General features: G+C 39.4%; 1 protein-coding gene across 7 annotated transcripts in view; it reads right to left on the bottom strand.

Moving 5' to 3' along the window:
• PTPN4 (protein tyrosine phosphatase non-receptor type 4) overlaps positions 1-25225 on the bottom strand; it is a 190873-nt gene that overhangs the window by 132530 nt on the left and 33118 nt on the right. For all 7 annotated transcript variants that reach the window (XM_051848751.3, XM_017342790.4, XM_051848752.3 and 4 more), the window contains exon 2: positions 12797-12951. In XM_051848751.3, the coding sequence (XP_051704711.3) occupies positions 12797-12934 (138 nt within the window). In that variant the 5' untranslated portion in view covers positions 12935-12951. The remainder of the gene's footprint in view (positions 1-12796; positions 12952-25225) is intronic.

The following is a 25225-nucleotide window of genomic DNA, read 5'->3' as shown; positions in this document are numbered from 1 at the left end:
TAGCCTGGGAAAGCAGTAGAAGATGGCCCAAGTCCGTAGGCAACTGAAACCACAGGGAAGACCCAGAAGAAGCTCCAGGCACCTGGCTTTGGATCAGCATAGCTCCAGCTGTTGTGGCCATTCGGGGAGTAAATCAGTGGATGGAAGATATCTGTCTCTCTCTTTCTCTGCCTCTGTCTGTAGCCCTGGCTTTCAAATAAATAAATAAATCTTAAAAAAAAAATAAAAAAAAGGGAAGTTCTTCAGGCTGAAAGCAAGTGACCCCAGACAGTAATATGAACCCACATGAAAAACCAAAGAGCACCAGTGTAGGTAAACATACAATTATAAAAGAGAATAAAAGTCACATCCTTTTTTTGTTCCTTAACTGATTTTAAAGACAACTGATTAAACAATACATAACAACTTGGGCTTATAATAAATAAAACCTCTAAATAGCCAAAGCAAAAACTGTCAGAATTAAAAGGAGAAATAAGCAATTGAACAATCATTGTTGGAGACTGCTACACTCAACTTTGAATAATTTATAAAACAAGGCAGGTATCAATAAAGAAACAGAAGATTTGAACAGCACCATGAACTAATAAGACTTAATGGAGGCCGGCGCCGCAGCTCACTAGGCTAATCCTCCGCCTGCGGCACCAGCACACCAGGTTCTAGTCCCAGTAGGGACGCCGAATTCTGTCCCGGTTGCCCCTCTTCCAGGCCAGCTCTCTGCTGTGGCCAGGGAGTGCAGTGGAGGATGGCCCAGGTGCTTGGGCCCTGCACCCGCATGGGAGACCAGGAGAAGCACCTGGCTCCTGCCATCGGATCAGCGCGGTGCGCCGGCCGCAGCGCGCCAGCCGCGGCAGCCATTGGAGGGTGAACCAATGGCAAAAGGAAGACCTTTCTCTCTCTCTCTCTCTCTCTCACTGTCCACTCTGCCTGTCAAAAAAAAAAAAAAAAAAAAAAAAAAAAGAGAGAGAGAGACTTAATGGAAAGATCAGGCATAAACAGCAGTATGCCCATTCTTATCAAGTACACACGAAATATTCTTCAGGAGAAACTACATTAAACCCTAATAAATTTACAGAAACAAATCATACACAGAATGTTCTCCAACAATATACGCAATCGATTAGGACTCAATAAAAACAAAATTTAGGAAATTTACAAATCCATAGAAATTAAATAGTATATTCCTAAATAGCTAATGAGTTGAAGAAGAAATTACAAGGGAAGTCAGAAAATACTTTGAGATCAATGAAAATGAAGACAACATACCACCACTGATAGGATTCAACTAAACCAGAGCAAAATTCATAGCTGTAAATATCTACATAAAAAAATGGAGTCCTCCTATTAAATGATAATTTGAGCAGAAATATCTGAAGTGGAAGATTAAGAAACAGCGGGGGGGGGGGGGGGCTGGCGCTGTGGCTCACTTGGTTAATCCTCCGCCTGCAGCGCCGGCCTCCCATATGGGCGCCAGGTTCTAGTCCCAGTTGCTCCTCTTCCAGTCCAGCTCTCTGCTGTGGCCTGGGAGGACAGTGGAGGATGGCCCAAGTGCTTGGGTCCTGCACCCGCATGGGAGACCAGGAGGAAGCACCCTGCTCCTGGCTTTGGATCGGCGCAGTGCTGGCCGTAGCAGCCATTAGAGGGGTGAACCAAAGGAAGGAAGACCTTTTTCTCTGTCTCTCTCTCTCACTGTCTATAACTCTACCTGTCAAAAAAAAAAAAAAAAAAAAAAAAGAAGGAAAAAAAAAAGAAACAGCAGGGTATGAGCATTTAGATGGTTAAGATGCTGGGTAAGATGCCTATATTGCATCTTTACCTGTGTGGGTTTTTTTTTTATACGACTTATTTATTTATTTGAAAGGCAGAGTTAGAGAGGTAGAGGTAGAGGTAGAGGTAGAGATAGAGGTAGAGGTAGAGGTAGAGAGAGGTCTTCCATCTGCTGGTTCACTCCCCAAAATGGCCACAATGGCCAGAGCTGGAGCAAAGCCAGAAGCCAGGAACTTCTTCTGGGTCTCCCATGCAGGTGCAAGGGCCCAAGCATTTGGGCCATCCTCTACTGCTTTTTGAGGCATTAGCAGAGAGCTGGATGATAAGTGGAAGTGCTAGGACTTGAACTGCACCCATATGGGATGCTGGCACTGCAGGCGCCAGCCTTTTTTAGCTGGACCTGATATCCAGATCTAGCTCCTGATCCCAGCTTTCTGCTTTTGCAGACGTTGGGAGGCAGCACAGGAGACCTGGATTGAGTTCCTGACTCCTGGCTTCAGTCCTGGGCCAGCCCCATCATCATTATGAACATCAGGGGAGTGAACTAGTGCATGGTCACTCTCTCAAATAAAATTTTTTTAAATAGGGAAAAATCAATAAAACAAAGTTCTAGAAAAGATCAGGAAAACTGATAAATCTTAAGGTAGACATAACAAGAAAAGGAGAAAATCAAGAATGCAAGAAGGCATATTAGTACTGAACTTATAGAATAAAGATGTTAAGAGATTATTATGAACAAATGCAGAGAAAGTTCAAAAAGTTCACGGAAAATGGACTTAAAAGATATGTATTTTGGCGCAAAAACGTTTTGAAATCCATGTACCACTTTTCACAGAACACATTTTCCATGACTTTCTGAAGACCCCTTCAAATGCCAACAGATCAGGTAATTTAGATGAAATGGACAAACTTCTAGAAAGATATCTGCTACTAAAATTGACTCAAGAAAAAACAGAAAGTATTAATACAACAAAAAGTAAAGAGATTGAGTTAGAAATGCAATAAGTTGTCACAAAGAAAAGACAAGGTCCAGATGGTTTCACTGTTAAAAAAGAAATAATAAAAAATTAGTTTATGTTTCAGCTCTGAGAAGAAAAGAGTATATAGAGAGTAAGCATTGTGAGAATACACATGTTTATCACACATAGTGGTGAACCAAAGCAAGCAGCAGTTTTTTACTTTGCACTTTAGGTTTTCCCTTCTAGGTTATTTTTATAGGAAAAAAATTACTTTTGATAAAAATATAAACAAGAGTAGGCACTGTGGCACAGTGGATCAAAGCCCCAGCCTGCAGTGCTAGCATCCCATATGGACACCGGTTCAAGTACCAGCAGCTCCACTTCCAATCTAGCTCTCTGCTATCACCTGGGAAAGCAGCAGCAGATGGTCCAAGTCTTGGGCCCCTGCACCCGCGTGGGAGACCTGGAAGAAGCTCCTGGCTCCTGGCTCCTGGCTTCAGATCAGCACAGCTCCAGCCATGGCAGCCATCTAGGGAGTGAACCAGCAGATGTAAGTGCAGTGAGGTGCATTCCCCTATGTGGGTGCAGGGTCCAAGCACTTCGGTCATCTTATGTTGCCTTCCCAGGCACATAAGCATTGAACTGGATCAGAAGTGGAGCAGCTGGGAATGAACTGGCACCTATACAGTTACAAGAGTTTCTGTTTGGAGTGATGAAAAAGTTTTGGAAACTTTTTGATAGTGATGGTTATATCACACTGTAAATGTAATTAAGGCCACTGAATTTTAGACTTAAAAATTGCTAAATTTTATGTTATGTTTTATAATTTTTTAAAATACTGTAATATACCAAACCCACTGGGCCCAGCTGGTGATTCTCATCTGTGGTTATAGCTAGATGGCAGCTAGTAAAGTCATCTAAGTTTGACTGAACTGGACATACTAAAAGATGATCTACTTTTATAGCAGTAGTTGATGCTGAGTGTTGGTTGGGAAGCCAGCAGCGACTGTTAACCAGGACACTTACACACGGCTTCTCTATATGGTGTGAACTTCTCCTACCACAACAGCTGAAGTATGAGATAGACTGTTCCAAGAGGAGATACAGCTGGAAGCTGCAAAGCTTCTTATAATTGGGAATCACAAAGGATAACTTCACCACCAAGGACAAAAGCAAGTCACAGAGATCAGCCAAGATTTAAGGGGTGAGGGACTTCACAAAATATAAATGGCAAAAGGCATGGCTTACGGGGGTCCACATTTGGGGGCTAGCTACCATAACTGGTATGCTATACAGTAATTCTGAGAAAAGAGGTTGAATGATATGTGACACTGCTGACAATTAAAACATCCAAAAACTGGTGATGAGGACACCAGAATGATGGTTACAGAATACTTCTGACCCCCACACACTATCAAAATCCTCAAGGAAATACTAGTTAGCACTCATACAGACTAGTAAAGTCAGTTTTTTTTTAATGTAATCCACAAAAAAGTAGAAGGTGAACAGCTCCTGGGGAACTCTTATAATGCTCAATAGACATAAGACTTGCAGATTTTACTTTGTGTATTTAAAGCCCTCTATTTCAAAATTAGCACCTGAAACATTCTACTTGCCACTTTGCCTTCCTTTAAAAGATGAACTCAAATAGATATCTTTCCATGAAGATAAAAGATTTGTGCATTTTGTCAATTTAATCATTCCTATTTATCTAGTGTGTGATTAATATTTTGTTCAGTCAACCTTCAAGAATCTTGACAATGTAAACCATCAATTTAGAAAGCAAATGTACGTGTATGCACATATGGTTAGGAGCAAAACAAAATCTCTTGACTGAATTTTCTGAATAAGAAATTCCTAATGATCAAAACTGCAGATAAAGGATTTTTAAAAATTTTATTCACCAAAAAAATGTTATTGAAATGTTAAACTTAGATCACAACTTCTCAACCAACACTGGCATTGTCTTCATTTTGTATCATATCACTGTTGTGGGTGGCAGAGAACACTGCACTGTGCACTGTAGGATGTCTAGCATCATCCTTGGCTTCTACCCATTTGATGGCAAAAACACCCAACACCCAATGTGACAACCGAAAATGTTTCCAGATATTGCCAAATATCTCTGGGATGGGAAGAGATAGCAGAGATGGGAGAAGCTACAAAATCTTCCCCGTTTGAGAACAATTGCTTTAGAAGTACACTTAAGAGTTTCACGTTTGGGCTCAACAACTCTTTTTTTTTTTTAAAGATTTATTCATTTACTTGAAAGAGTTACACAGAGCGAGAAGGAGAGGCAGAGAAAAAGAGAGAGAAAAAGAGAGAAAGAGAGAGAAAGAGACAGAAAGAGACAGAGAGAGAGAGAGAGAGAGAGAGTCTTCCATCCAATGGTTCACTTCCCAGATGGCCACAATGGCCGGAGCTGTGCCGATCCAAAGCCAGGAGCCAGGAGCTTCCTCCAGCGCAGGGGCCCAAGGGCTTGGGCCATTCTCCACCGCTTTCCCAGGCCACAGTAGAGTTGGATCGGAAGTAAAGCAGCCGGGTCTTGAACCAGCGCCCACAGGGGATGCCGGCACTGCAGGCAGTGGCTTCACCTGCTACGCCACAGCACCAGCCCCTCAAGAACTCTTACTAAAAGTACCCTTTTGTAAAACTACAGATAGGTTTCTCATTCAAGTTTAGAAAAGTACGAAAGATAAAGCCCTATTCCATGAGTGAGGAGAACAGTAAGTCTAAGTACAGCTAGGATTTAATATGGATTTTTTATTCTGTCCATTTAATAAATGCACTGAAACAGGAAAATGTGCTCTATAAATAATAGCTAATTATAGAATGTTAATGAGGCCATGGCACTCTCAGTCTCTCCCAACTGCATTTCTCTACAAAGCCAGAGAATGTGTGCTTTGTAAAGTCATTTAAAATATTCATTCCCGAGTCCCAACACAGACCCATGAAATTGAGCATGGAGGCAGCAATATGAACTTGTAATAATCTTTCCCTAATAACCCATCATTATAGTATTCTGCTTACAAGATCATAAGAAAAACAGCACCACAGACTATTTATCGCTAATCTTTCATGGCTACAACTTTAATTAAGTTTTAAATTTGTGTCATTGATCACCCGGGGACATAGAGATGGAGCAGAATAACATCTAACTGATAGCAGATGGTGTGGAAGATAAAAACACCAGTTTGAAGGGCCAAAGGACTGGATTCTAGTCTTAGCTTTACCACTTATTTGGCATGTGGCTTTGGGCAAGCCACAAAATCCCTGAGTTTTATTTTTTTTTATCTGTAAAAAAGAAAAAAAAAGGGGGATGTAATTGCCTCTTCACATTTTTATTGACAAGAACCAAAAACAAATGTGAAAGCTGTGAAAATAAAGTACCAATATGATAGATTCATATTGCTTAATAGATATGAATACAAATCCACAACTGAGTAGAAAGACATATTCTAAAACAGTTACCCAAGACAATAATTTGTATATACAAAAAAAGCTGTTTCTGCAGAAACATATCCTAAGTATTATTCAAAATCAAAAAATAAAGCAGATTAAGAATATATTTAGATCAAGCAAGTTCAAAGGCAAAGAACTATATGATAAACAAGAGAATTTCCCAGATGAGAAGCTGAGAGAATTTATTCAGATGTCATGTGGAGCTGGTCTTGTCGCATAGCAGGTAAAGCTGTCGCCTGCGATACTGGCATCCCATACAGGTGCCAATTCACGTCCTGGCTGCTCCACTTCTGATCCAGTTCCCTGTTAATGGCCTGGGAAAAGCAACCGAAGATGGCCCAAAGATGGCCCCTGCCACCCACATGGGAGACCAGGAAGAAGCTCCTGGCTCCAGGCTTTGTGGCCATATGGGGAGCGATCCAACAGATGAGAGTGTTCTCTCTCTCCCCCTCCCTCCCTCTCTTTCAAATAAATAAAATTTTTAAAAATTTTTTAAAAAGAAGTGTGTGAATAGAAAAAAAATCTTGCTTGATTTTAACATGGCTTGAAACTGTTTGTATTCAGGACTGGCATTGTAGCACAGCAGGTAAAGCTACTGCCTTGGACACCAGCACCCCATTTGGGTGCTGATTCAAGTCCCAGCAGCTCCATTTCCCTTCTAACTCCGTTAATGTGCCCGGGAAGGCAGTAGAGGATGTCTCCTAAGTTCTTGGGCCACTAGACCTACATGGGGAGACCCAGCTATATACTTAGGATGTGTTTCTGCAGAAAAGGCTTTTATTTTTTTTATTTTTTATTTTTTGTATAATCAAATTACTAACTCAGGGATTTTGTGGCTTGCCCACAGCCACATGCCAAATAAGCGGTATTATTTGAATGGGGCCGGCGCTGTGGCTCAGAGGGTTAATGCCCTGGCCTGAAGCGCCGGTATCCCATATGGGTGCCGGTTCTAGTCCAGGCTGCTCCTCTTCGGTTCCAGCTCTCTGCAATGGCCTGGGATAGCAGAAGATGGTCCAGCCCTTTTGCCCTTCAAACTGGCTTCAGTCTGGGCCAGCCCTGGCCATTGTGGCCATCTGGGGAATAAATAACCAACAGAAGATTTCCACCTCTCTCTCTCACTCCCTCTAACTCTGCCTTTCAAATAAATAAGTAAATCTTTAAAAATATAGTTTGTGGTGTCAGCGTTGCAGAGTACTAGATTAAGCCTCCACCTGCGGTGCTGGCATCCCATATGGGTGCAGGTTCAAGTCCCAGCTACTCCACTTCTCATCTAGCTCTCTGCTACGGCTGGGAAAGCAGCAGAAGATGGCCAAAGTGCCTGGGCCCCTGCACCCGCGTTGAAGACCCAGAAGAAGCTCCTGGCTACTGGCTTTGGATCAGCTCAGCTTGTGGCCATCTAGGTAGTGAACCAGTGGATGAAAGACCTCTCTCTTCCTCTGGCTGCAACTCTTTCAAATAAACAAACAAATCTTTAAAAACAAACAAACAAAAAAACACAACAGGAAGAATAACCCAAGAAATATGGTCACCTTAATTATATACAACTATATATCTGAATAATGAAAGTTTTCTAGTCCTTAACAATTATAGTTTGAAGCACTTCAAAATATAAGGAAAAAAGCTTTGAGGATCTATCACAAACTACAAAGTCAGAATTTTCTTTTTCTTTCTTCTTTTTTTTTTTTAAAGCATTATTTGGAAGGCAGAGTTATAGAGAGGTCTTCCATCTGCTGGTACACTCCCCAGATGGTCACAATGGTCGGAGCTGAGCCGATCTGAAGCCAGAAGCTCTTTCTGGGTCTCCCACGTGGGTGCAGGGGCCCAAGCACTTGGGCCATCCTTGACTGTTTTCTGAGGCCTTAGCAGAGAGCTGGATGATGAGAAAGAGAGAAAAACAGATAGAGAGATAAAGAGAGAGAGAGAAGTCTTCCATCTGCTGGATCACTCCCCAAATGGCGACAACGGCTGGAGCTGTGCTAATCCATAGTCAGGAGCCAGGAGCTTCTTCCAGGTCTCCCACATGGGTGCAGGGGCCCAAGCACTTGGGCCATCCTCGACTGCTTTCTCAGGCCATAGCAGAGAGCTGGATCGGAAGTAGAGCAGCTGGGACTCAAATCAGCGCCCATATGGGATGCTGGCACTGCAGGCAGTGGCAGCTTTACCTGCTGTGCCACAGTGCCAGCCCCAGAATTTTCATACACTACAAAAGTTGGCAATTATATATTTTTAGCACTAAGAGGATTACCTAAACATCTAATTTTGCTCAGAAAAGTGCGATTTTTAATAAACTCTCCTTCAAAGTAGACATTGCTGAAAATCAATTTGAGTACTGTCAAGGTTAAACATGGCAGACTGAACACAAATGTTTGCTTAAGGCACACTAAAACAGCAGTGAGAGGAATAAAACAGAACACTAAAAAGGTTCTAGAAAATGAAAAGCAACCTAAGTGGTAACCAACTAACAGCCAGAAGAAAGCTTAAATAAATAAATAAATAAATAAAGCATAGAAGCAAGTTAATTCACCCCCACAAATTCTAGAAAAAAAGAGGAATAAATTAACTTTGAAAAACTGGAGGGGAGTGAACAAAAAGATGGTTTTAAAGTTTGTTTAAGGAACAGCCAGTTTCATGGTCATCTCTCACCTTCCCCTGCCTACTGTCTTTACAGATTTACTCTCTGAAGAAAATGAAACAGAAGGAATCTGGACTCAGGGATATCAGGTACATATCATTAATTCTAACTGTACTAAAAACCGGCAGAGCCTGCAAAGGAAGTGAAAGTCTACACGCTGAACAGACTACATGCTGCGACCTCTGCAGTCCCTTTCTCTCCATCAGCTCAACAGGACCAGTAGTAAGGTTCTACAAACACAGGATGAACAACTGCAGAGTCCTCTGCAGGGAAAATAAATACTGAACTAACCAAATATTATTATATAGCTACTGTGTTTACTGGGAGAATGACAAAGAGGAAATATTTGTATATGGAAGAGGAAGTGAGTTACAAGAGACCTAAATTCTCATCCCCCAAAGTCAATACATAACATGAATAACCCCAAAACAAAGATAAAACCAAAAATGACATAAGCCATGTTTATTAGAACCATGGCAATACATACTGTAAATAAATGTGATTAATCCTAGGAGTAACAGGGCAAGGATCTGCTAGTTTTTGTTACATGACTTGTGAATTATTTAGTTTTTTAAATTGTGTACATAAATAAAGCACTAAATGTTAAGAAAAAAGGTTTGAGGAGATCTGAGTGGTATGTATAATTGATATTTTAAAAGGAATTAACAGATTAAACTTATGTAAGGGCTATGAATAATATTCAACAAATACTACTTAAATAATACTTAACAAAAAAAGTTTTGAAAATAACTGTTGCAAAGGAAAAATAAGGCCAAAAAATCTTCACTGGTTAAAGAAATCAATCCATGTAATACAGATAGTATACATTCTTACATTTATCTTAATGGAAACATGCTTTTGGTGAACTGACAATGAATTTAGGGCAAGAGGAAGATAACACAATCCACAGGCTGCCCACAGCAGATAAACTGCTGCGCCAAAGTCACAGTGAAAACAGAACTTGAAACTTCAGCAACACTAATACGTTTATCTTACTTCCATGCACACAGCAGGGGGAAAAAAAAAAAAGCGAGATCTAATCAAGTTATATATATATTGATTTCACAAGGAAGAAAGCAATCTTTGTAAAAATGAGTGTTTCACCTGTGGTGCAAAAATCTTTTAGGTCAGGAGAAGTTAAGACTCCAACAGCTGACCTTACAAATCACTGCCTGATAATCTTCAAAGAACAATGAATGGTTCTCCTTCCTGGTGAACACCGAGATGTTAGTGAACTTAGCAGCTGCTCACAAAGAAGATTTCTGAGACTTAATGGACAAGAGAAACAATTATCAAAGCTCATAAAGCCCCAATTAGTTTGCAGGCTTCTACAAACCACTACACAGACTGTGAAGGGCATTCATGGGGAGCCAGTCACACAGATTAAAATATGCGCAATTTGTACAAAAATAGTTTGACTTGGGTCCAAACACTTAAAGGAAAAATGTTACATACCCAACATAAATACCTGAGATAATGGCAAATGTTCCCAGCACCATAGTACTTATTATTCCAGTAATATACTCAGGTCTACTGGAACTGGTAGGTACTATATTTAAGGATACTTCAAAAAGTCCATGGGAAATAAGCATCGTCTTTTTAATTCCATTTTCCATGAATTTTTGGAAGTTCCCTTGAATAAAATATATTAAAATATATAAATATGAACATACAAATATATTAAATGTACATTTTTTTCCAAAAAGTAATTAGGTAGTAGATGGATTACTACAATGAAAAACACAGCAAATTACTATCATGTCAGATGTCCAACAGAAAAATAATGCTAAATGGAAAAAACAGCAAATCTTTCACAATATTTTTAAACAAATACAGAATTATGTTAAAAATGAAATATTAACTAATACTAAGCTAAGAGTGAAGTTTACCAATTCCCACCCTCCAGAGATTCTAACATGTCAGTAACAGGAAAAAAAAGGCTTATTTTCTTATGTCAATGTCTAATACACGAGAGTGGGTATTAACCAGAGATTTTTATGAAACATATTTCCCTTCATTTAATTTTATCTTTGCTTGGCAACCTATACTCCACTCTCTATTAACAGATGATAAGATACAAAAGAAATTAAGTTTAACACTGAACTCACTGGAGATGTTAAATAACCTCCTCAAAGGTACTTTCACTGATGCAACTTTCACTACCCTGCAGTCCCTTTTCCAATGTGAAATGCCTTGGACTTTGGGATAAAAAGATAAATAAGTGATCCCACTATACAATAATACAAAGAAAATTTTAAGCTTAAGAAACTGGTATGAATAGAATACTTTATGTCATTTAAAGATTTCAAAGTACAGGTAACAGTAGGAAACAGACAGCCATCATACAAATTTGGAAATGAGGAATAAAGCATTCCAGTTAGAATATGCTCTACATATTAGATACTATTATTTTCATGATGCTAAATTTGTGGGGTGTGGTAAGTGCTATGATAATTTTAGGAAAGTCTTAGTTCAGAAAAATAAGCACACAGAAGAAAGATAACACAAATGCACAAAATATTAACACCAGGTCAATCTAGCATTCATTCAATTTTCCTATAGGTTGGAAATTTTTTAAAGTAACAAGGAGATGGGGCTGGCACCGTGGCACACTAGGTTAATCCTCTGCCTCCAGTGCTGGCATCCCATATGGGTGCCGGTTCTAGTCCTGGTCGCTCCTCTTCCAGTCCAGCTCTCTGCTGTGGCCCGGGAGGGCAGTGGAGGATGGCCCAAGTGCTTGGGCCTCTGCACCCGCATGGGAGCCAGGAGGAAGCACCTGGCTCTTGGCTTCAGAGAGGCACAACTGCGGCCGCTGCGGCCATTTGGGGAGTGAACCAACGGAAGGAAGACCTTTCTCTCTGTCTCTCTCTCTCACTGTCTATAACTCTACCTGTCAAATAAATAAATAAAAAATCTTTAAAAAATTAAAAAAAAATAAAGTAACAAGGAGGGAGGAAATCTGTGTGTATATTAAGACATGTACAAGAACGTTCACAGCAGTATTACTTGATGAGCCCGAAATGGAAACCATCCAAATATACTCCCAACAGTAAATTGTGGCATATTCATAAAGGAGTACCTATATAGCAATGAAATGAGCTAACTAACCACTGTTGACACATATGGATGAAAGTCACAAACAACAATGAGCAAATGAAACTAGTTACATATAGCATGAACAAATACTTACTGATGCATACTTCAGATAAGATCAAGGCTGTCATTTATCTTTATTTAGCAAAGTCTTCTTTATAAACAGTACAAGAACAATTACAATGGAACTATGTAAATTATTTAAGAGAACAAATTCCTTTCAAGCACCTTCAAGCATATTTATAAAAACCATCCACAGGGCCAGCACTGTGGCATAGTGGGTAAAGCCACTGCCTGCAGTGCCAGCATCCCACATGGGTACCGGTTCAAGTCCCAGCTGCTCCACTTCCAATCCAGCTCCCTGCTATGGCCTAAGTCCTTGGGCCCCTGCAGTGGAAGATGGCCTGAGTCCTTGGACTCCTGCACCTGCATGGGAGACCCAGAGGAAGCTCCTGGCTCCTGGCTTCAGATCAGCTCAGCTCCAGCCATTGCAGCCAACTGAGGAGTGAACCAGCGGATGGAAGACCTCTCTCTCTGCCTCTCCTTCTCTCTCTGTGTAGCTGATTTTCAAATAAATAAATAAATCTTTAAAAAAAAATAAACATCCACAAATTACTGATCTGCTTTACGAATCACAATGCACTGCGGGTTTGTCAATAGTATCAAATGAGCAACACTTTCAAAAGACTCAAACTGAATGAGAACATGTACCTAAAAAACAAACACACATTAAAGATTTTTGTTAACTGAATAAGACTGTTCAAACTGTATTACAACTTAATGGTTCTAGTTTTCAAATATATCTATATTAATATAAACATATTCAATATATCTTTATTTTAAATTTATAAAACAGATAATTTTTTAAAAGGCATAAAATACTCACATTAACTTTGAAAGCCTGTACAGTGTTATCCAGAAGAAGAATGTTGCAAACCACCTCTGTATGCTGTCTGTCTCGGGCCAACTCTGATGCTCGTACATTGTAGGTTCTGCCAGCAGGCAACCGGAAACGTGAGGTCATTACTGTCCACACAAGATCTAAATTAAAAAACAAAAAGCTGCTAAATAAAATAATAGTGGAAGATACAATGCAATTTAAAAAATAAAGTTATTGTATATTTTTAAAGTCAAACAGGTAGAAAATGTTTATAAATTCTGAAACATCAGGATAAGAATCACAGGTATGAGACAGATTTATCTAAACTAAAATTACAAAGATGGCCCAACTGCTTGGACCCCACATGCCATTAGTGTCTGGATAGTCCAAGCAATTGGACATTGAACCAGTGGGTGGAAGATCTCTGTCTCTCTCTGTATGTCTCTCTCTCTTTTTGCCTGTCAAGTAAAGACAAATATATATATATACACACACATATACATACACATATATATACATACATCACATACACACATATGTGTATATGATATATATATCATATACGTATAATATCATATATATGATGCTTATTTTGGTGCAAAACATTTTTTTAAATTCATGAAAAGTATCTTCAAAATGTTCATGGAAGACATGTATCCTGGAAAAATTATATGTAGATTTCAAAAAATTTTTGCACCAAAATACTTACCTTTCAATTTTAATTTCCATGAACTTCTTAAAAGTACAGTCATGTAAGAATATAGGCAGCTGAAAAGTATCATGATGGAAAAATATATATCATGGAAATAGCAATCAACACAAAGGGAGTGATTACATTAATATCAGATTAAGTAGGCTTCAAAAAAAAGAAAATCAGCAGGAACAAGGAGAGAATACCATATAATGATAAAAGGGTCAATCCATCAAGAAGACACAGCAATCCTAAATGTGAAGGCACCAACAAAATAGAAACGTAAAATATATGAAAGCAAAAATTGTAAAAAGGAAACTAAAAAGTAGACAAACCCACAATTATAGAACTTAATATCTTTCTCAATAATTGATGTGATGAAGAAAATAGTGTCAATATAGAATTTAACCATAACATTAACCAACAGAATCTAATTAACATTAAAAAAAAAAAAACCGTACCAATACAACAGAATGCATATTACTTTCAAATTCTGACTATTTACCAATGAAGAGCACATCCTGGAGTTACAAAACAAATCTAAACATATTTAAAGAACCGAAATTATGCAAAGTATGTTCTCTGAGAACAGAATCAGCAACAGAAAGATAACATGAAAATCTCAAACACATGGAAATTAAACAACATGTTTCTAAGTAATCCACAAGACAAAGGAAAAGCTCAAGGGAAATTAAAAGATACACTGAATTAAATTAAAATTATAAAACAATACATCAGAACTAGCGGAGTCCAGCTCCAGCAGTGATGACAGGGAAATTTATATTATTATATGCATTTAATAGGAAACAGGAAATGTTTCAAATAAATAACGTAATTTCTTCCTCATGAACCCAGATAGAAAAGAGCCAAATAAACCTACAGCAAACAAAAGGGAAAAAAGTACAAAGAACAGAAATCAATGAAAAAAAAAAAGACAAAAAAAAAATCATAGTGTGGGAAGAGCAAAAGGATTCATAAATACGATAAACCTCTAGCAACACTAACAAAGAAAATACAAAAAGGAAACTAAAAAGTAGACAAATTACTAACATTAGCAGTGAAATAGATGACACCATTTAAACTCTGCAAACATCAAATTTGACACAGTAAACAATTCCCCAAAAGGCACAACCAATCATAATTCAACAAATGTAAAGTAGATCATTTAAACAGCCCTGTATCTGAAAACTTGATTTCAGGGGCTGGTATTCTGACATACTAGGTGAAGCTACCGCCTGCAATACTGGCATCCCCAAATGCTGCCAGTATGTGTCCTGTCTGCTCCACTTCCAAGCCAACTCCATGCTAATGGCTTGGGAAAAGCAGTGAAACATGGCCCAAATATTTGGGCCCCTGCCACCTATATAGGAGACACAGATGAAGCTCCTGGCTCAACCTGGCCAAATCCTGGCCATTGTGACCATCTAGGGAGTTGAACCAGCAGATGGAAGATCTCTCCCTCTCTGTAACTCTTTGAAAATAAATAAATCTTTAAAAAAATAAAAAACAATAATTTAAAATGTTCCCATATAAACAAAAGTAAGAGTTTATCACTGGCAGATCTGCCCTAGAAACAAATACCAAATGCTGAAACAAAAGGACGCTAAATAGCAACTCAAATCTGACAAAATAAAGAGCACCTGTAAGAGTAATTAGATAGCTATATAAAATAACAATATAAACATATTTTGTGCTTGTAACTCTTTTTTCTATTTGACTTCACAGGTAACCACATACATCAATATTTATAGGAGCTGTCTGACAGGCTTACAATAATGGTATGACAACAGTACAAAAGAAGAGGAAAAGAAGGTAAGTTATATGAAGCAAACTTTCCATATACTATTGATATAAAATAGCAATTACCACCAACTATTTGCTTATAAGCAAATTGCAAGGGCAATCACTCAAAAATGAACTCAAAGAATATATAGTAAAGTAAGTGACAGAATTAAAATGATACACTAAAAAATAGTTACATAAAAGAAAGTAATAATGGAAAAACAGAGAATAGACAAAACATATAGAAACCAATTAGCAAAACAGTACTACCCTGTTGTATTTTTTCTTTTGAAAGATTTTATTTATTTGCGAGGTAGAGTTTCAGACAATGAAAGGGAAAGACAGGTCTTTCATCTACTAGTTTACTCCCCAAATGGCCTTAACAGCCAGAGCTGGGCCAATCTGAAGCCTGGAGCCAGGAGCTTCTTCTGGGTCTCCCACACGGGAACAGCAGTCCAAGTGGTTGAACCATCTACTAGTTTCCCAGGCCATAGCAGAGCTGGATCGGAAAAGGAACAGCCAAGACTAGAACCAACTACTATATGGGATGTCAGCATCTCAGGTAGAGGATTAAATTACTGCACCACAGCGCAGGTCCTCTGTATTTACATTATATGTAAGTAGTCTAAACAAATCAAAAGGAGAAGAAAGAGGGCCAGCACTGTGATAAAACAGGTTAAGTCACCATGAGACACCAGCATCTATTGTGAGCACCAGTTCCAGTTCCAGCTGTTCCACTTCAAATCCAGCTTCCTGCTAAAGCACCTGGGAAGCAGAGGATGATGGCCTGAGTACTTGGGGCCCTGTTACCTAAATGAGAGATATGGATGGCATTCCAGGCTCCTGGCTATGGCCTGACCCTGCCCCAGCTATTGAAGCTATCGGGGAGAGCGAACCAGCAGATGGAAGATCTCTGTCACTCTCTGTCTCTCCCTCTCTGTAACTCTGCCTTTCAAATAAATTTTTAAAAGAAATCTCAAAAAGCAGGGTGGGGGGAGCAAGATTGGCAGAACAATTTTTAAAAAAAATTTTTTTTAAATTACAAGACACACTACAGACTCAAAAACACAAACTGAATGTAAAAGCATGTATAAATATGTACTACAAAGACAGTAACAGTACAGTGGCTTTACTAATATCAGAAAAAAACAGACTTTCAAGCAAACGTGTTATGAGACACATTTTATATTTTATAACAAAAAAGTCAAACATTAGCAAGACATCATAAACATATAAGCAAACACAACACCCCAAAATACATCAATCAAGAAGTGACAAAATTAGATGGAGAAAGCAGTTTTAGCCAGGTGGCCGCATGGCCCAGCTACCTGAGCCAGGCTCCACCCCCCATCCTAATGTGATTCGCTGCTCCTGCTTCCCTGCCCGCCCTCAGGCAAAGTTTTAAAAGGGCCTGTTCCTGAACACGTGCTCTCTCAGCTCTTCCCTCCTGCTCTCTTGGCCCTTCTCGTCTCTCTTCTCTCTCCTCTCTGCTCTCTGTTTCTCTTATACTCTCTTTCTCTCTCTTACCCTTCGCCGCCCCTTCACTCCGGTCTGTTGGGTGTTCCCCAATAAATCCTTTCCCTTAAAAAAAAAAAAAAAAAGAGGGAGGTGCCTTTCTCTGAAGGGAAGAGAGAACTTCCACTTTCACTATGACCTTGTCTAAATATGATCAGAGTCGGAGAACTCAGAAGGTTTCCATAGCCTTGGCAACTCATGATGGGAGCCTAGGGTGGTTACTGGTGCCATAAACTAGAGTGTCAATTTGTTGGGTCAACAACAGGAGTCACTGTGCACTTACTCCTCATGTAGGATCTCTGTCCTTAGTGTGCTGTACATTGTGATTTAATGCTATAACTAGTACTCAAACAGTATGTTTTACTTTGTGTTTCTGTGTGGGTGCAAACTGTTGAAATCTTTACTTAATATATACTAAACTGATCTTCTGTATATAAAGAGAATTGAAAATGAATCTTGATGTGAATGGAAAGGGAGAGGAAGCGGGAGAGGGGAGGGTTGTGGGTGGGAGGGAAGTTATGGGGGGAAAGCCTTTGCAATCCATAAGCTGTACTTTGGAAATTTATATTCATTAAATAAAAGTTAAAAAAAATTAGATGGAGAAAGAGAATTCAACAGTGATTGGACAAAGAAAAGCCCAGGACCAGATGACTTCACTGCTAAATACTACCAGACATTTAAAGAAGAACTAACCCCAATCCTTCTAAAACTACTCAAAATAATTAAAAGAGAGGGAATCCTCCCAAATTCTTTCTATAAAGCCAGAATTACTTTAATTCCTAAACCTGAAAAACATAGAACAGAGAAAGAAAACTACAGACCAACTTCACTGATTAACAAAGACACAAAAATCCTCAACAAAATACTAGCCAATTGAATACAACAACACATCAGAAAGATCATTGACCAGGAACAAGTGGGATTTATCCCAGGGTTGGTTCAACATTCTCAAATCAATAAACAGGATACATCACATTACCAAACAGAAAGACAAAAACAGTAGGATTAGTTCAATAGATGCAGAGATACCATTTGATTAAATACAACATACTTTCATTGATGAAAACTCTAAGCAAATTGGGTATAGAAAGAAAATTCCTGAACACAATCAAGGCAATTTATGATAAACCAATGGCTAGCGTCACACTGAATTGGGGAAAAGCTGGAAGCATTCCCATTGAGATCTGGAACCAGACAAGGATGCCCACTCTTACCATTGCTACTCAATGTAGTCTTGGAAGTTTTAGATAGAGCCATTAGGCAAGAAAAGAAATCAAGGGGACACAAACCGGGAAGGAGGAAGTCAAACTATCCCTGTTAGCAGATGACAAGATTCTATATAAAGGGGATCCAAAAGACTCCACTGAGACACTCTTGTAACACATAAAAGAATTTGGAAAAGTGGCAGGATATAAAATCAACAAACAAAAATCAACAGCTTTTGTAAACACAAACAATGAAACAGTTGAGAAAGAGCTTCTAAAATCAATCCCATTCACAATAGCTACAAAAAAACAGATATCTTGGAATAAATTTAACCAAGGATGCCAAAGATCTCCATGATAAGAATTACAAGACATTAGCCGGCGCCGTGGCTCAATAGGCTAATCCTCCACCTTGCGGCGCCGGCACACCGGGTTCTAGTCCCGGTCGGGGTGCCGGATTCTGTCCCGGTTGCCCCTCTTCCAGGCCAGCTCTCTGCTATGGCCAGGGAGTGCAGTGGAGGATGGCCCAGGTGCTTGGGCCCTGCACCCCATGGGAGACCAGGAAAAGCACCTGGCTCCTGGCTCCTGCCATCGGATCAGCGCGGTGCGCCGGCTGCAGCGGCGGCCATTGGAGGGTGATCCAACGGCAAAGGAAGACCTTTCTCTCTCTGTCTCTCTCTCTCACTGTCCACTCTGCCTGTCAAAAAAAAAAAAAAAAAAAAAAAGAATTACAAGACATTAAAGAAAGAAACAGAAAAAGATACCAAAAAGGAAAAAACTCCCATGTTCATGGATTGGAAGAATCAATACCATCAAAATGTTCATTCTTCTGAAAGTAATTTACAGATTCAAAGCAATCCCAATCAAAATACCAATGACATTCTTCTCAGATTTAGAAAAAATGATGCTAAAATTCATGTGGAACACAGGAAACCCCGAATAGCTAAAGCAATCTCATACAACAAAAACAAAGCCAATGGCATCACAATACCAAATTTCAAGATGTACTACAGGGCAGTTATAATCAAAATGGCCTGGTACTGGTTCAAAAACAGACGTGTAGATCCATGGAATAGAAAAGAAACTCCAGAAATCAATTCATGCATCTACAACAAGCTTATCTTTGACAAATGAACTAAAACCAATCCCTGAAGCAAGGACAGCCTCTTCAACAAATGGTGCTGGGAAAACTGGATCTCCACATGCAGAAATATGAAGCAAGACCCCTACCTTACATTTTACCCAAAAACCCACTCAAAATGGGTTAAAGACCTAAATCTACAACCCGATATCATCAATTTACTAGAGAATATTGGGGAAACTCTGCAAGACATTGGCATAGGCAAAGACTTCTTGAAAAAGACTCCAGAAGTACAGGCAATCACAACCAAAATTGACGAATGAGATTACTTCAAGCTGAGAAACTTCTGCACAGCAAAGGAAACACTCAGCAAAGTGAAGAGGGAACCAACACAATGGTAGGAATTATTTGCAAACTATGCAACTGAAAAAGAATTAATAACCAGAATATATAAAGAGGTCAAAAAACTCAACAACAACAACAACAAAAATACCCAGTTAAGAAATGGGCACAGAACTTAAAAAGGCATTTTTTAAAAGGGGAAATCCAAATGGCCAAGAGACACATGAAAAAATGCTCAGGATCACTAACAATCAGGGAAACGCAAATGAAAACCACAATGAGGTTCACTTCACCTCTGTTAGAATGGCTTTCATACAGAAATCAACAAACAACAAATGCTGGCAAGGATGTGGGGAAAAAGGTACGCTAATCCTCTGTTGGTGGGAATGCAAACTGGAGCAGCCACTGTGGAAGATAATATAGAGATACCTCAGAAACCTGAATACAGACATACCATATGACCCAGCCATCCTACTCCTGGGAACTTACCCAAACAAAAAGAAACCAGCATATGAGTTATCTGTACACCGATGTTTATAGCAGCTCAATTCACAATAGCTAAGACTTGGAATCAACCTAAATGCTCATCAACTGAAGACTGGATAAGGAAATTATGGAATATGTATACCATGGAATACTACACCATGGTTGAAAAAAAAAGAAATCTGGTCATTTGCAACAAAATAGATGAAACAGGAAAACATCATTCTTAGTGAAATAAGTCAATCTCAAAGGAATAAATAACATATGTTCTCCCTGATCTGTGATAACTAATAGAGCACCTAAAAGGCAATCTGTAGAAATTGACACTTTGAGAAGCAATGACTTTGAACAGACCTTGTTTCAACTGTAGTGGAATTTTTTTTTTTTGCACCTATTTGTTGAACTATTTACTTACCATAGAGTTAATCATATGTGTATAAAGTTAACTGAAAATAGATCTTAGTAAAAAACAAGTGTGGGAATGTGGGAATAGGAGAAAGAGGAGGAAGAGAGGTGGCAGAGTGGATTGGAGGGCAGGTAAGGTAGCAAGAATCACCATGTTTCTAAATTTGTAATTATGAAATGTATGAACTTTGTATTCCTTAAATAAAGGGGGGGAAAAGCAGGAGTTGAAAAAAAAACCTCATTCTGAATACTGGATAGAATAATATGTAGAAAAATAAAAAACAAAATAGAAGTCAGGAACAACATTATAAACCAATCAAGCCCCATACATTATATTCTATCAAGACATCATATCCAACAACAAAATACAGTATCTACTCAAGTATCCATAAACCCTCCCCACAACAGAACATGTATCAAGCCATAAAACAAGAAACAATAAATTTTAAAAGATGAAAGCGTAGTGGGTAAAGCCACTGTCTTCAGTGCCAACATCCCATATGGGCACCAGTTTGGGTCCCAGATGCTCCACTTCTGATCCAGCTCTCTTCTATGGCCTGGGAAAGCAGTAGAAGATGGTCCAAGCCCTTGGGCCCCTGCACATGCATGGGAGACCTGGAAGAAGCTCCTAGCTCCTGGCTTCAGATCAGTGCCGCTCCAGCTGTTGTGGCCAACTGGGTGGTAAACCGGCGGATGGAAGACCCCCCCCCTTTCTTTGCATAACTCTTTTAAATAAATAATAGATGAAAGCTGGGACATGCATTTTAGCGCAGCAGGTAAAGCCGCTGCCAACATCCTGTATGGACACGGATCCAAGTCCTGGCTGCTTCACTTCTGTTCCAGTTCCCTGCTAATGTCCCTAGGAAAGCACCCAGGTGGGAGATCAGGAGTAAGCTGCTGACTCCTGGCTTCTGCCTAGCCCAGCCCCAAGTTGTGGCCATTTGGGGAGTGAACTAGTGGATAGAAGATCTCTCTCTCTCTCTCTCTGACTTTCCAATAAATCAATGAATCTTAAAAAAAAAAAAAAAAAGATGAAAACCATGCAAGGTATGTTATCTAACCACAGCAGAATAACATTAATAACATTAGAACTGAAATAACAGAAAATGTGGGGAATTCACAAAAATGTGAAAATTATAACACACTCATAAATAACCATTGGTATGTGCATCCAATTTCAGGGTGTCTGGCTATTCAAAAGAAATGTAAATGGATCTAAAGGGAGAAATAGATACCAATACAATAGTAACAGGGGACTTCAAAACCCCTTTCATTGATGGACAGATCAACTAGACAGAAAATCAACAAGAAACAGCAGAACTAATAGACACTATATGGACCAAATGGATCTAATTGATATCTACAGAACTTTTCACCCCACAGTTGCCAAATACACATTATTCTCATCAGTGCATGGAACTTTCTCTAGGATAGATGATATGCTAGGCCACAAAGCAAGCCTCAGCAAATGCAAAAAAATCAAAATCATACATGTATCTTCTCTGACCACAATGGATTAAAGCTGGAAAATGACAACTCAAGAATCTCTAGAACATACCCAAACACATGGAGACTGAACAACGTGCTACTGAATGAACAATAAGTCACAGAAGAAATCAAAAGAGAAACAAAAAAAAAATCTCTGGAAATGAAAATGACAATATATCATAACAAAACCATAGGACACAGCAAAAGAAGTGTTAAGAGGGAGGTTTATAGCAACTGATGCCTACATCAAGAAACTGGAAAGAGGCCAAATAAATGAGCTATCAATGTACCTCAAGGACCTAGAAAAACAACAAACCAAACCCAAAATAAGTAGGAGGAAAGAACTAAAATTAGAGAAGAAATAAACAAAACTGAAACAAACAAAAATACAAAATACCAGTGAAATCAAGCGCTGGTTATTTGAAAAAATAAAAATTGACACACCATTGGCCCAAATAACAAAAAAAAGGAGGGGTTAGGGCCGGCGCCGCGGCTCACTAGCCCTTGCAGCGCCGGGTCACCAGGTTCTAGTCCCGGTCAGGGTGCCAGATTCTGTCCCGGTTGCCCCTCTTCCAGGCCAGCTCTCTGCTGTGGCCAGGGAGTGCAGTGGAGGATGGCCCAAGTGCTTGGGCCCTGCACCCCACAGGAGACCAGGATAAGTACCTGGCTCCTGCCATCAGATCAGTGCAGTGCTCTGGCCGCAGTGCGCCAGCCGTGGCGGCCATTGGAGGGTGAACCAACGGCAAAAAGGAGGACCTTTCTCTCTGTGTCTCTCTCTCTCACTGTCCACTCTGCCTGTCAAAAAAAAAAAAAAAATTTTAAAAAAAGAGGGGAGAAGACCCAAATCAATAAAATCAGGGATGAAAGGGAAATGTAACAACAGATACCAGTGAAATAAGAAGAATCATTGGGAATTGCTACAAAGAACTATATGCCAACAAATCAGAAAATCTAGAAGAAATAGATAGATTCCTGGATACATACAATCTACCAAAAGTAAGTAATGAAGACATAGAAAACCTATACAGACCAATAACCAAGACAGAGATTGAATCAGTAACAAAGACCCTCCCAACAACAACAACAACAACAAAAAAAACCCAGAACTGGATGGTTTCACTGCTAAATTATACCAGACATTTAAAGAAGAACTAATTCCAATTCTTCTCAAGCTATTCAAAACAATTGAAAGGGAGGGAATCCTCCCAAATTCCTTCTATGAAGTCAACAACACCTTAATTCCTAAACCAGAAAAAGATAAAACAAAGAAACAGATCAATATCCCTGATGAACATAGATGCAAACACCCTCAACAAAATACTAGCTAATCGAATCCAACAACAAATCAGAAAGATCATTCACCCAGACTAAGTGGAATTTATCCCTGGTATGCAGGAATGGTTCAACATTAACAAATCAATAAACAAGATAAATCACATTAACAAACAGAATGACAAAAACCATGTTTATTCCAATAGATGAAGAGAAAACATTTGATTAAATATAACATCTCTTCTTAATAAAAACCTTAAGCAAATTGGGTATAGAAAGAATATTCCTGAACACAATTAAGGCAACAAACCCACTGCCAGCATCTTATTGAATGGGAAAAAGTTAGAAGTATTCCCACTAAGATCTGGAACAAAACAATGGATGCCTATTCTCACTATTCCTATTCAATGTAGTCCTGGAAGTTTTAGCCAGAGCCATTAGGCAAGAAAAAGAAATCAAAGGGATACAAATTGGAAAGGAGGAAGTCAAACTATTCCTTTTTGCAGATAACATGATTCTATATAGAGGATCCAAAAGACTCCACTGAGACACTCTTGGAACACATAAGAGTTTGGAAAAGTGGCAGGATATAAAATCAACAAAAAGAAATCAACAGCCTTTGTATACACCAACAATGCCATGACTGAGAAAGAACTTCTAAGATCAATCCCATTTACATTTAGCTAAAAAAAAATTAAATACTGTGAAATAAATTTAACCAAGGATGTCAAAGACCTCTACAATGAAAATCACAAAAAATTAAAGGAAGAAATAGAAGACACAAAAAATGGAAACATTTCACATTTTCATGGGTTGAAAGAATCAATATCATCAAAATGTCCATACTATGAAAAGCAATTTACAGATTCAATGTAATCCCAATAAAAATACCAATGACATTCTTCTCAGATTTAGAAAAAAATGATGCTAAAACTTATGTGGAAACACAAAAGAGACCAAACAGCTAAAACAATCTTACATAACAAAAACAAAGACAAAGGCATCACAACACCAGATATTAAGACATACTACAGGGCAGTTATAATCAAAATGGCCTGATACTGGTACAAAAACAGATGTGTACACCCATGGACCAGAAAAGAAACTCCAGAAATCAATCCATGCCTCTAAACAAACTTATCTTTTTTTTTTTTTTTTTTTTTTGACAGGCAGAGTGGACAGTGAGAGAGACAGAGAGAGAAAGGTCTTCCTTTGCCGTTGGTTCACCCTCCAATGGCCGCTGCGGCTGGCGCACCACGCTGATCCGATGGCAGGAGCCAGGTGCTTCTCCTGGTCTCCCATGGGCTGCAGGGCCCAAGCACTTGGGCCATCCTCCACTGCACTCCCTGGCCACAGCAGAGAGCTGGCCTGGAAGAGGGGCAACGGGGACAGAATCTGGTGCCCCAACCGGGACTAGAACCAGGTGTGCTGGCGCCACTAGGCGGAGGATTAGCCTAGTGAGCCATGGCACCGGCCAACAAACTTATCTTTGACAAACAAACTAAAACCAATCCCTGAAGCAAGTACAGTCTCTTCAAAAAATTATGCTGGGAAAACTGGATTTCCACATGCAGAAGTGTGAAACAAGACCTTACCCTACCTTACACTTTACACAAAAATCCACTCAAGTGGATCAAAGACCTAAATCTATGACCCTATACCATCAAATTACTAGAGAATATTGGGGAAACTCTGCAAGACACTGGAACAGGCAAAGACTTCATGGAAAAGACCCCAGAAGTACAGGCAGTCACAACCAAAATTGACAAATGGGATTACTTCAAGCTGAGAAGCTTCTACATCGCAAAGGAAACACTCAGCAAAGTGAAGAGGCAACTAACAGAATGGGAGAAATTATTCACAAACTATGTAGCTGATAAAGGATTAATATCCAGGATCTACAAAGAGCTCAAGAAGTCCAATAACAGGGACCAGTGCTGTGGCATAGCAGGTAAAGCCATCATCTGTGGTGCCGGCATCCCACATGGGTGCCATTTTGAGTCTCAGCTGCTCTACTTCCGATCCAGCTCTCTGCTGTGGCCTGGGAAAGCAGTGGAAGATGGCCCAAGTTCCTGGGCCCCTGCACCAGTGTGGGAGACCTGGAGGAAGCTCCTGGCTCCTGGCTTCGGATTGACACAGCTCCGCCATTGCAGCCAATTGGGAATGGAAGA

The sequence above is a fragment of the Oryctolagus cuniculus genome, chromosome 3 (assembly GCF_051225735.1).
Source record: "Oryctolagus cuniculus isolate XC-2025 breed Fujian yellow rabbit chromosome 3, ASM5122573v1, whole genome shotgun sequence".
Taxonomy (NCBI): domain Eukaryota; kingdom Metazoa; phylum Chordata; class Mammalia; order Lagomorpha; family Leporidae; genus Oryctolagus; species Oryctolagus cuniculus.
Note: the sequence above shows the minus strand (reverse complement) of the source record. Positions and strands in the feature narration are given on the sequence as shown.